We start from the raw sequence: 12,876 nt of genomic DNA on the forward strand, positions 1-12,876 counted from the left end.
ATTAACTTTTTTCTGGAACATTTAGATATGAGCAAGTACGCATCAGACACTCTAGAACCTTTTCTCAGTAACCTCTATGCACTGTCAAATCACAATAGGACCAATTACAGTAGACATTATACAGCATTAGTGTGAACACCCACATACAGGAAAATAGTATGAATACAATAATTCACGAGTGCCACCAATTTCACTGAAATCTCTTGGAGAGATATTTTTTATTATGAACAGAGGGAAGTACACATCGCAAGTTTGAGGATTTATAGTTTTGATTCATACATACATATCCAATGTGTTATTGTATTCAACTTTTAATTTTAGTGTTTGAATATGTTATTTTCAGTTGTACAAGAAAACTTTTGTTTAGTTAAAAACATTAATATGCGAAGTAATATAAAATTGTGTTTTCACTGATCTTTTTATGGAGGTTTTATCTTGAAAAATCTGAATAAATGAATACCTGAAAAGGTAAAATTGTATATAATTTTTTTGAATTTTTTTAAATAAGGACAAAGATATTATGGAGATTCACAGTAGCAGCCTTTTTCAATACATTTATTATATTATTATTATATTGTAACTTGAAGTTGCGAATATTTTTAGTTTACAGTAGCATTATGCTAAAATACTTTTTGAAGTTGGCACAAACTTAGTCAAAATATGTTATTTCTGAAATTTTCGTTTTGATTAATACCGAAAATCATTATTGGTTGTTCGTTTTATTATCAGTCCAGTGTTAAACCCAACCCAATTCCATGTTGGCGAATTTAAAAGTGTGACTGAATAGCGTGGAAGAGTGGATATGAACTCAATTAAAGAAAATTCTCAAAAATATTGGGTAGTATGACATATGCTACATGTAACCCTTCAGAAGAGTATGCATTAACGTTTACGAAAAAGAAATAAAAACGCTCTTATAAAAGCTCAGACCGCCCCTGAATGCTAAAAAATGAAGTGGCAGCGAAAAATAACCAAATCAATAACGCCTTTTTCTCCAAATAGACACCATAAAACCGCTACTGCACCAGCCAGCTACTCAGCCTTCTCTTGATTATTTCCGCCGAGAGGTATCCTTTCAACCAGTAGAGCAGAGATAAAAGATAAAACGTCCGAGAGGAGACACATAAGCAGGCAATTTGCGAAGATGCTACCAGACGGCTCGTTCAGATTTCATTCGCAAACGTGTAGCAAGAGATGTGCTGAGTCATACGATGTCGGTGTGGAAATTCATGGTCTGCGACTCTTGTCATGGGGTGTTAGAATCTTCAAGGAAGTGCAGAAAAATGGTTGTTCCACTCGAATCTCCCAGATCAAATTTCCATAAGTTTAATATTAAAGCATTAGCTGAGAAGTACTATTACTTTTTATAAAGTGACTAACATTATTTACGAATGCGCAATGAGAGTGACAGTTGAAATAACTCCGTACACAAAATGTTAGACCTCAAGTTACAATTATTGGGCCATTATTGTTTTTCCGGTGATTAAATGATTTTCACAGCTACCATGATGTCAGGTTGACTTTAAGAAAGAATGAGTCATTGTGATAATAAATTTCGAATTATTACAAAATATATTAACTTGTTATGTTTGTTAAGTTCCAACTCATTTTTAAATAAATATCGGTTATAAAAATATATTTATATGAAAATTTTCAGCGACATGTCCAGATACACAAAAACAATTCTTCAGTATTTCTAGTATTTTGAAGGTATCGAAATTACAGAGTTTGAGTGGGCCAGCAAATAGTCCTGAAACGCAAATCCCATAAAACATCTTTTTTTTAAAAATACAAGCAGCTATCAACCAGCTAAATGATCGTTTAATGTGGATGTACAGCAAGCGCCAAACGTGATGGCGAGCCCGCCCCCATGCGCATAAACTCATTTTCAATGAAACCCCCACTACACCTCTTACAAGACGTACAAATGCTCTGTACAGAGGCGTATCACAGTACTTGTCCTTCAATGCTGTTGGCGTTTGACATTGTCTGAATAATTTGTGTTGTTTCTGAAAAAACATCATCACCTAACAAAAAACCAGTCGTCAAGAGTCAGGAAATAATTTTTAAAGTGTTCATTTATTTTCAAAGTATCAAATGTGAGTGGGATACGTTATCAAAGGTGAAAAATAAAACATCTCTCGCTAAAGGTAACATTAAATGAATTTTAAAAATAACTCTTTCAACACAAATCTTCATTTTGTATCGGATATTTCAATAAGATCCATTGAAAAGGCAGTTAAAGAAGGGGGGAGTAATTAATTTCTGCAAGTAACGGAGGAGTAAAATTTTCCACCCCAAGAAAGAAGTGGTTAGAAGAGCACCAGTAATTGATATTCCCGAGCATGAGTATCACATGTAAGACGAATTATTTACGACTTTCATAAGGGGTGTCGTATTACGGTAAAAAAAATTAAACACAAAATTAATGACGTTTTGGAAATTGTGGCTTCCGAAACATCTCTTTGTAGAATTTTAAAGAAGATAGGTTTCAAATGGAGAAAGACTGAAAATAATAGAAAAATTTACATAGAGAAAGTGGGCATTAGAGCATTGAGGATCATGTATTTACTAAAAATCAATTCTTCTCGTAGCCAACAGCGACCAATTGTGTTTTTTGATGAAACATACCTTCATAATAGACATACATTTTCCAAGAAGTGGACGGATGAATCAACCAAAGGGTTATTAAAAATATTGACAAGGGACAAAGACTCATTATTGTCCATGTAGAAGGTGACATGGGCTTTATACCTAATTGAATCATGCACAACATCAGAGGATTATCATTCAGAAATGAATTCTGAAAATTATTGTAAATAGTTACAAGAAAAGTTGATTCTAAAGTTACCTGTGAATTTGGTAGTCATGACCACATTCAAATTAATCCAGCCCCCAACACAAATTCTAGAAAGGCTGACATGATGAAGTGGCTGCACGAAATAAGCATTATGTTCACTCCTAACATCATCAAACCCGAAAAAGCATCATATTAGATAAAAATTTGAGTTCTGCTTGAACACGACATACCGTTTTGCGACTTCCACATTCCATCCGAATTTGAATCCCATTGAACTCATTTGAGCTACAGTCAAAAACAATGTGTGCCAAAAGAATGTAACTTTCAAGTTGGAAGATTTGAGAAAACTGGCACGAGTTTGATCAAATCACTTCCGGGTAATGGCAAAAGTGTTGCCGACATGTAGTAGATAAAGACCGAAAATATTGGGAAAATGAAACATTCACAGACGTGCAAACAAAGGTAAATCCAGTGATTATAAATTTAAATGTTGATATCAGCATACCACAAGCAGCAGTGAGGATGAAGAAAATCTGTATTCAGATGTTAACTGAAGTTTATTTTTGGATAAGTGTATAATTATATAACATTTTAATGAACTGTACTACTAGGTACCTATAATACTAAATAAAATATGAAAAGATATTACAGAGACGTCATGTTCCATTTGCTACCCTAATTAAAACTAATTATAAGTACGGCACTGGCCGGCAAGGGGCTTATCGCAATCCAATAGTGATTTAGTAGGGAGAGTCTATACCTGGGTGATCGCTCGCCATCAGCCGTGACGGCAGCCGTCCTGTTTGAATAAATTGGAGTAAAGAAAGTGGCCCTGGTGTGGTTCCTCGCAGAACAATATATTTCATTGATGTATTGATGTATGGCAACTTTAGCTTTGCAAGTGTGACGAGCTAAATTAAATTTTATTTTCTGGTATGTTACAGCCACTTATAATTAACCAGAAGTGGACTTTCGATACTGACTAATATTGCAGTAGTTATTGTATGAAAGAATAATTCATAAAACCACTTTCAATCCTAATACGAGAGGGTTTCTTAACAACTATAAAAATTTACATTCCGATCATTCTTATCATTGGAGAGTGAGGTTTTTTATAATTAGGCACCTTTGATAACATAAAGCAGCCCATAAACGACAAGATAATGAGTGAAACGGAAGTTTCACTCATTATCATTAATCAAATTTTAGAGGAAATGATCAAATGCAATAAAGAATTGAAAACAATAATAGAGGCAGTGGAAGTTAGATTATCACTAAAAATTAAAGAAGTGAAATATAGAGTTGATAAAGTTGAAATTGAAAATATATTATTAAAAAATCAGATAGAATACTTGGAGAGAGCATTGAGAAAAAACAACATTGTTATCTTTGGAATAGAAAGGAAACAAAATGAGACGATAACTGTAAATGAAACTACTGAGATTCTTGAAAATTTATTGGATATAGATGTTGTTGAGTCTGAGATCAATAACGTATACACTTTAGGAAGATCATAAAAAAGTCCTATTAAAATTGAATTCAACTCTTCCATAAAAAAATGTTCGGTTATCAAAAATTGCGGTAAATTGAGAGGCAGGTAAATTGGTCGGTCGGCAGCCAAGCGGTTCGGCGTGGGTACTTTGTTCACTCATTCAAATTGACTGCCGTGTTGGTCGGTGGTTCAAGCCCTAGTCTGAACGATCGATCTTCACTTTCTATCGTCCAATCCGTGTTAGGAATCACACGTTAAAAGGTAAGACCTCGTTAATCCTCAGCTCGCACAAGTTTCGACTTCTGAGGGTTGTCGTTCGTAGGGGTGCGACAGCTGGTTAACGGAAAAACAGATTGAGAGGCACTCGAATACACATTGTGAATGACTTGACACCTAAACAGAGAGAGGAGGTAAAAATCCTATGAAAGCACCTTCATCTTGCAAAACAAAACAATAAAAAAGTATATACGATAGCTGAACTTGAAACATTCGCAGATACCGAATCATTTCAAAGAAACCTCTCTAGCGATCCAGGAACGCCCGTTGCCAGTAACTCTAGACAACCATTTCAAGAAAGCGTACCTTTGGAAATACAGCCGTCTCGAAAAAAAAAAAGGGAAACTCTAGAAAAACTAACAGACTCCCGGAATATTTCAACTTCAACACAAGTTTCGGGAAAGAAACTTGTTAAGGAACGTACAACTGACAAGCCCGTTAATAGATATAACTCTATATCTAAGAATAAATAAATATCATATAAATATCGTTTGGTTACTTTTGATTCAAACTTTACTTATGATGCACTGTTTGGAACTTTTGGTGTAGTAATGAATATTACTGGAGTTTTTTCCTAACACCAAATCGTTATTTTTAACACCTCGACACGTGTTTCGATTACCAAGTGATCATCTTCAAAGAGGAAGATTAATGAGATACGGCATAATAGCTTGGGGAGGGGCATATGATAACATTACAAAGAATGTTGAAATAATTCAAAAATGGATTTTGAAAATAATATTCAGAAAACCAATTACCTACCCATCAGGTGACCTTTACAAGCTTGGCAATATCTTAGATGTAAGACAAATATTTTATTTGACACTTGCTGTTGACCAGAAAAAAAACCGGAGCAAAATATTTCTATATTATTCCTATTCCACAAGGTCAAAAAAATTTACAATTTTAGTTCCACATGTGACTAAAACTATATCCCAGAGATCTAGCATGTTTCTTGGGTCAAAGATATATAACGATCTACCGAATGAATTGAAACAACTAAACTCATTATCTCTGTTCAAGAAGAAGCTGAAGTTATGGCTGATTTCAAGATCAAGAATTTCAACATATCGATTAGTCGATATAAAAAATGCATACTATGATAATTTCTTTCACACACTCGTTCTGTCAGATTTTTCTGTGGAAATCTGTGGCATGTCATCATCACATCAACACATGATTAACTTATGATGTGAATATAACGTTTGAAATTATTCTTTTGTACTTATTATCCTTAAATCACAACAAATTATAGTTACAATTCGTATATTCTGCTGAATAAATACTCTCAATCTTATTCGTTTTGATAACCTGAATAGTAACTTTATTTTTATGGAATTTTTGGTATTTTATTTAGTATTATTTCCTTGGCAAAAAATGATATTGTTTACACTTTTCTTAAGCCATTTCTGTCCCAACTTTGGTCTACTGCTCTTTTTATAATTAAGCTATATCTAAAACTCTCAAGATAGTTGAAAACACATTCTGCTGGTTAACCTGTAATCTTATTTTTACTCTTGTTTTCTTCTCCATTAATTTAACTGTATTTCATTTGATTCGTCAACATCACACCATGATAACATGTCACCACACACAAGCTGATAATATCAGCTTCGGTTGATTTTTGTTTATTCTAAGCCTTATTCTCCTAAGTTTTTTTAGAATCATTTTATTTTGTAACAATAGAAGGTCTGTATTTTTTTTTCGCTATTTATGAATAAACATTATTATTATTATTATTATTCAAGCTGAGCTGAAGATATTTTTGGTAAAGAAAAAGCGTATAAAGAAAAGTGATAACTTGTCGTGTTTCTAGAAGTTCACTTGAAGAAGTTTTATTGTATGTGAAATTCTATATCATTCATCATTCTATGTCATATATTATGTTCAGTAGCTAACACTAACCCATTACTTGATGAAAGTCTTCTCCGGTATTTTTTTCATCTGCAGTGGATGGATTCCCAATATTCTGCAGTCTGATTTCATTACTGCTTCGTAATGATCTATTCAATCTTCTTGCTCGCGGCATTGTAAATAAATCTATGATGGATATTGATGACTATTCGATCATAACAATCGTTCATGCGCCAACAATTACAAATGTCTTAATTTCAAGTGACTTTGCGCGCACCATTAAAACTGTCATGACCTGATATACTGATGGTCTTCATTTGTTGAATCTTCAATTTTTCTCTCAATTTATTGAATGTTTTTCATATACATCCATACAGACGTTCTTTGGTCATAAATGGAGTCCAAATTTGACTAATAAATTTTTGATCAACATTCCTTAGTTCATTGTCATATTCGAGAGTGATTGTTTCAAATCAATACTGAGATTTGCTCTTTTGTTACTACTTTTATTGCAGTTAGTTCAATCTTTCAGACTGATGTTTTTTGCCAATATCGGTATGTATTCACAATGGACTTTTTAAAATACCTAAATATATTTTCAATTGCACCTAATTGTATAGAAAGAAATATATGTGACAACAAATTCGACGTTCTTTGGTCATAAATGGAGTCGAAATTTGACTAATAAATTGATGATCAACATTCCTCAGTTCATTGTCACATTCGAGATGATTGTTTCAAATCAATACTGAGATTTGCTCTTTTGTTACTAGCTTTATTGCAGTTAGTTCAATCTTTCAGATTGATTTTTTTGCCAATATCGGTATGTAGATATTCACATTGGATTTTTTTAAATACCTAGATATATTTTTAATTGCACCTAATTGTATAGAAAGAAATATATGTGACAACAAATTCGACCAGTATTTGAAATAAATATTTTAAACTGAAAATTTCGGTTAAAATAGAATGACAACGAAAATATGTTGCACGAAATAATATTAACTTGAGGTTTTACGAAGCCGTCAACATAAATGACACCAAATATTTTGGCGAAGGAACAGGTTACAGCCGTGCTTATGGAACGGGGAATTATGCTTTCACTGAGCAATTCTCTTTGTTGATCGGACTCATACTATATTCATTGTAATTGGTTGTCAGAAATTCCATTTTGAACCCTTTTCCCCCAAAAATGTTTGAGAGGATCGGAATATTCAATAAAATCCATATTTTTCTGGAAGCTCTAACAAAATTCTTAGTTACTTGAAGTAGGTATGTTTTTTGTTATAATTATATAACTCTGAAATCGTTCATTTCAAGAGTAGGATTATATATTTTCAAAATTATATATTTCTTCAAAACCGAGAATTGTGCATGAGAGCAAAATTAATATGCTCTAAGTTTATTTGAAAGCGAGTGTTCGCTACATTGGTTGCTCAAGAACTTCTTACTAACTACTATACAAAACTAAGATTTAAAAAAAAGGGCCGGGCCTTAGGTAAGATGCGTGGGAAAAGTCAAAACTTTGGAGTGGGACGATTTTGGCGAGAAAAAGCAACCAATCAGGAAAGTAGTAGGCACAGTCAAGGCGGTACAAAAGTAAGAATAGCAGGAGAAGCCAAGCGTCTGGCTGGGCCTGCACCTTCAACAGATTATAAATGGGCATTTGGAAAAACCCACTACTTGTATAGAAAATACATTAGAAGGGTTCCACAACATACGGGTACAAAGCTCAGACCGTATACATTCAAGAAAAGTTTGAACTTTTACAATAATGAAAATGTTTCCCTTGTGCAATATTTTATTGAAGTAACGTCCAAACAACTGCAGGCCCTCAAGCCGTGGAGTTCCATTAAAAGCTTATGAAATAAAATCTTAATTCTAAATTATTCTTAGCAAAGCAACATATACAACATGTTCATAGATTTTCTGGAAGATACATTTTGAATGAAAAATGGTGTTTCATTTGAAAATGACCATTTTCGAATGAACAGAATAGTCGTTATTGAAAACCTTGTATAAAAATTCCAAAATATCGAATAATGGTATCTTAAATTCAAACCACATCACTGCTTGGTCATTAATAAAATTATCATGTTTCATAACCGCCGAAATTGTTTTATCAGAACTTTTTGAAAATATGTTGATATGAGTATAACCAGGCATCAAGGTGAGTTGAAAATAAATAGTTAATTATCAATTACTTGTTCTGAATTTCAAGATTACAATATTGCTGTATTTTTTCGAAACACGTCCTCTTTGTATTGTTTAGCAAGATTGCTTTTTATGTGTGAATGTTATATATATATATAACAGTCGTCAAATGAAAGTCAACATTTGCTGTTGATATTTTCCACAAATCGATAGGAAGAATACAATCAAAGTTATGAAATTTAAAGTTTTCAAAGAATTACCAATAAGTGAATAAGTTGAACCTAGAATTTTACATTGTTAATGACTGGATGTAGATCGACCATAAAATAATTGTCAACTCAGTTTCCATTATCCACTTTCTAGGAAACACTCTTTTCGTAGTTCAAATAACTCATTATATGCAACTAGGCAGGTTAAATATCACATGCTGAACCGTCTTTTGTTCCATATTATCCAACGATACAGGATTTATTAAACATTGATCGTTGTCTTTGTTCACTTGCTCGTTTCCCTTCAAATATTAATTTCCACATATCACTATTGTTTGGGATATATTCATGAAATTGGTGTTTGCTTATTCATTTGTGTAATATGTGATCCATATTCAGGCATCTGTTAGACAAAAGCTGCCAATGTGTATTACCAGATACACGTATACAAGTATACAGGTTTCGTTGTTTTTTCTAGTATGTTTCGATAATCAAAAACACTTCAAAAACTTCAACGATAATTATAAACATAACAATAAAGTACCTAAAAGTCGCCACAATAAATCCTTTTTTCAAATAGTCTGTTGTACAGAGGCTCCTAACACTAATTTTATTATCAGCTAAATTTGACAAATATCCATTCGAATCGAATCTAATCGAAAATCAATAAAACACAATATCAATGAAACTGAGTGTGTTTATTGTGAGTAACAAGGGCTTTCTTATCATGAAATTATCTTTAGTGTTTTAATTCCAGTGGTGTCGCAGTTACTCGATTGATTTTTATGTTAAAAATCATTGTTCACCACTGTTTGATATTATTTGCAATTGCTAAACTTTATCTAAACAGAGTCAGTGGAGTAGAAATGGAAATTACGCATCATATGAATTCAAAAATGTGTTTTATTTGTGGCCATTTGCACAAACTATGATATGAAAATTTGTTTGGATAGTATATGGAAGATACATTCAAACACTGCTAGTTAATTTGTATTCTATTCGGAGAACAGTATATGTAATACTGAAAAAATAAATAAATAACATGCTCATTTCTCTGCAGCATCTCCATCTACTAGTCCATAAACGAAATGCATTTCAAACTTCACGATAGTAGTGACTTGTACCTATTGTGGTTAACAATCAGCATTATCTTTGGTATTATTTTTAAAATTTACGAAAAAAACACAAGAAGCACCTGTAAACATCTTGAAAAAATAAAAAATGGTCATTTCGGTTATAATATCATGTTGGGGGTTGACAGGTAATTAAATCAGAAGTATATAATTTATATTCATTATTTCAATACATATTCAATTTTTACCTGAAAAAATTGAAATTTTAAAAAACATTTTTGAAGGAAGCTCTTATACAAATGCACTATAAATGAAAAAATAATTTCTTTCATTGTTTGATCCAGGTTATTCTATGAGTAAAGAGGCTTGCTGCAGATAGAAAATAGGTAATTTTGCGCGGGAAGATTTTGAATAGGTTACGTAGTAAACTAGATCAAACAATTAAAGGAATTATTTGTTCAATTCAGTGCATTTCTATGAAAGCTTGTCTTCAAATACATTTTCTTAATAATTGTTTAAAACAGTGGCCTACAATGATTGTTTCCAATCCTTAAGATACACCCTGTTTTCTTTTAGGTATAGGAAGTCTGAATATTGAATTAATGTGTTCGCGTTGATTCTATTGCATTTCTACCCAAATTTAGGATTTGAAAAATTATTTAATAATTCTCAGTAACAGTTAATTTGTATTCAAATAATTATTTCAAAGAATAACCTCGGTTTCGATTTGAAAGAAATTGACAATTCATTGTCGAATCAGTAAACATTTTTGTCAATTGAATTTCACCTTATCAACGTATTTCAAAGTTTTCACTCACCTCATCCTTTCCTTTCATTACACACATCTTGGCGTCGTGTTCGTTAGAATACCAAATCAATCTCTGTTGCTCATTCAGTTCAGCGAAAGTTAGGTTGTACACTACGTTCCTGTAAGAAAGAATAATGAAAATTAATGGTACACAAAAATCACGGTTTCAGGAAATGTAATCAAAAACACAATTGACCAGATCTTAGATCAACATTGAAAATGTTGAAGAACAATTCGTTGAGTAATTCCAAACAGAAGTCCTGAATATCGTCATCTCTGAAGCGGCGCGGCGTCGAAACTGTACGCTTTGAGCTGAACCGTTTATTTGTCTAATTCCAGAATCAAACAAAATAGTGCGATGGTCTGAGATATTATTTTCAAAGTAAAACTCATGTGAATGATATCTGATTTTTATTCCACAACGAATGTTTGAAATACAAACTGAGTAGAGAAAAGTATCTTCTGTATAATTCAGTGTTCATATAGAAGTATTTGTTCCGAAAGAATTTTTTTTCTTTCGTGAAATTCAATGTTTATATGAAAGTAGCTGTTTCAGGAGGACTTTCTTTCAGTTTGTGTCTGAAAGTTACTTCTTTGCATGATCTACACATCCATGTATGGAGTTACTTATTTTCAAATTGATTACTTTCTTCCTTTCTTTGGAAGATTTCCTCATCTCTTTTTTTTGTATCAAGATGGAGTAGTAGAAAGCCAAAAACTTTTTTTTCCAAAAATATCATTTTCAATTACGAAAATAACCTGGTTCTTTGAGTTGGTGTAGATATGGTCTATAATCGTCGATAAATGCGATGTTATACGAGTAGGTCATAAGATGAATTGGTTCAAGTTGAAGGATGTCATCAAGTTTTCCAGATGAATCAAAGGCAAATTATTGCGATCACTACCTGACGCATCGAGATTGAAGTCTCCGTTCAAAATGAGAGCTAAGTTTGGTTTAAACGAAATTTTCAAAACTTTGGTAATTGAAAAATTCATCAATATCTCTATCGGGAGATATACAGGGCTATTCAAATTCGTTTCTGTACATGGGGATTTTGTAAACGATGAGAGAAGAGTGTCGATATGCAGGAAAAACAAAAAAATCCCATATTATTATTTTTGCCTATATCTTCTTTATTCGCAGACATATTGAATATATCCATGAATCTTTTATACAGGATGTCATCTGACTTGGGCCACCCCCATCTTTCAATTTTTAAATACGGACCTGTATTTTTTGTTGTAGTTTTTGGATCGTAGACGTTAACTTTATACTGAGAAATTAAATTAAATTTTATATTTCCGGGTTTTTCGGTAATATTCGATTTTAATTGTGTGAATTATTTCCTTTTAAATTACGGCCCTGGAAATTGGTTGACTGAGTTGAATGAAAACACAATAGCAACTTTTACATCTACCTATGTACCGTAGAGTTTTTCAAATTTTTTTTTTTTTATTTTTAAGTACCTTTTCATATTTTTTCCATTGCTCTGAGCGTTTTCTACAATGAACTTCGCATGAGAAAACCTTTTATGATTATCTGAAACATATCTACAACAAAAATATATTATATGTGTTTTGATGAACAGAAAAAAAAATGGTAGCAATAATAACATCCGAAATGAACACTATAATTATAATGAAAATTGAAATGGAATAAGTAATTTATATACACAAAAAAATTATTTGTGCAATAAATGTTCGAATTGGAGTCCATCCATTTCGAGACAAATAATGGGACAATATGATGGTCTGCAAGATTACCAGACCTTACTATTTTGGACTATTTTCTATGGGGGACATTAAGAAATAGGATTTACGCTGGCAGCGAGCGCTGGTTTTCTTATTCGAAGTTCAGCAATTGAAAAAAAATTGAATAGGTACCTAAAAATGAAAAAAAACTCTCGAAAAACTCTACGATACATAGGTAGAGGTGAAAGTTGCTATTATGTTTTTATTCAACTCAGTCAACCAATTTCCAGGGCCGTAATTTAAAAGGGAATAATTCACACAATTATAATCGAATATTACCGAAAAATCCCGAAATATAAAATTGAATTAGATTTCTCAGTATGAAGTGAACGTCTACGATCCAAAAACCACAACAAAAAATATAGGTACGTATTTAAAAATTCAAAGTTGGGGGTGGCCCAAGTTAGATGACACCTTGTATAAAAGATTCATGGATATATTGTGAGATCCCACATCAA

The 12,876-nt window shown here is 32.4% G+C and overlaps 1 protein-coding gene across 3 annotated transcripts in view; it reads right to left on the bottom strand.

Moving 5' to 3' along the window:
• The window catches only part of Sema1a (Semaphorin 1a), a 1,123,890-nt gene that overhangs the window by 145,248 nt on the left and 965,766 nt on the right, over positions 1–12,876 (bottom strand). For all 3 annotated transcript variants that reach the window (XM_074180678.1, XM_074180676.1, XM_074180677.1), the window contains exon 4: positions 10,677–10,785. In XM_074180678.1, the coding sequence (XP_074036779.1) occupies positions 10,677–10,785 (109 nt within the window). The remainder of the gene's footprint in view (positions 1–10,676; positions 10,786–12,876) is intronic.

The sequence above is a fragment of the Leptinotarsa decemlineata genome, unplaced genomic scaffold (assembly GCF_025532065.1).
Source record: "Leptinotarsa decemlineata unplaced genomic scaffold, Ldec_3_MD MMD2_tig00026299_RagTag_RagTag, whole genome shotgun sequence".
In the NCBI taxonomy this organism is placed as follows: Eukaryota; Metazoa; Arthropoda; class Insecta; order Coleoptera; family Chrysomelidae; genus Leptinotarsa; species Leptinotarsa decemlineata.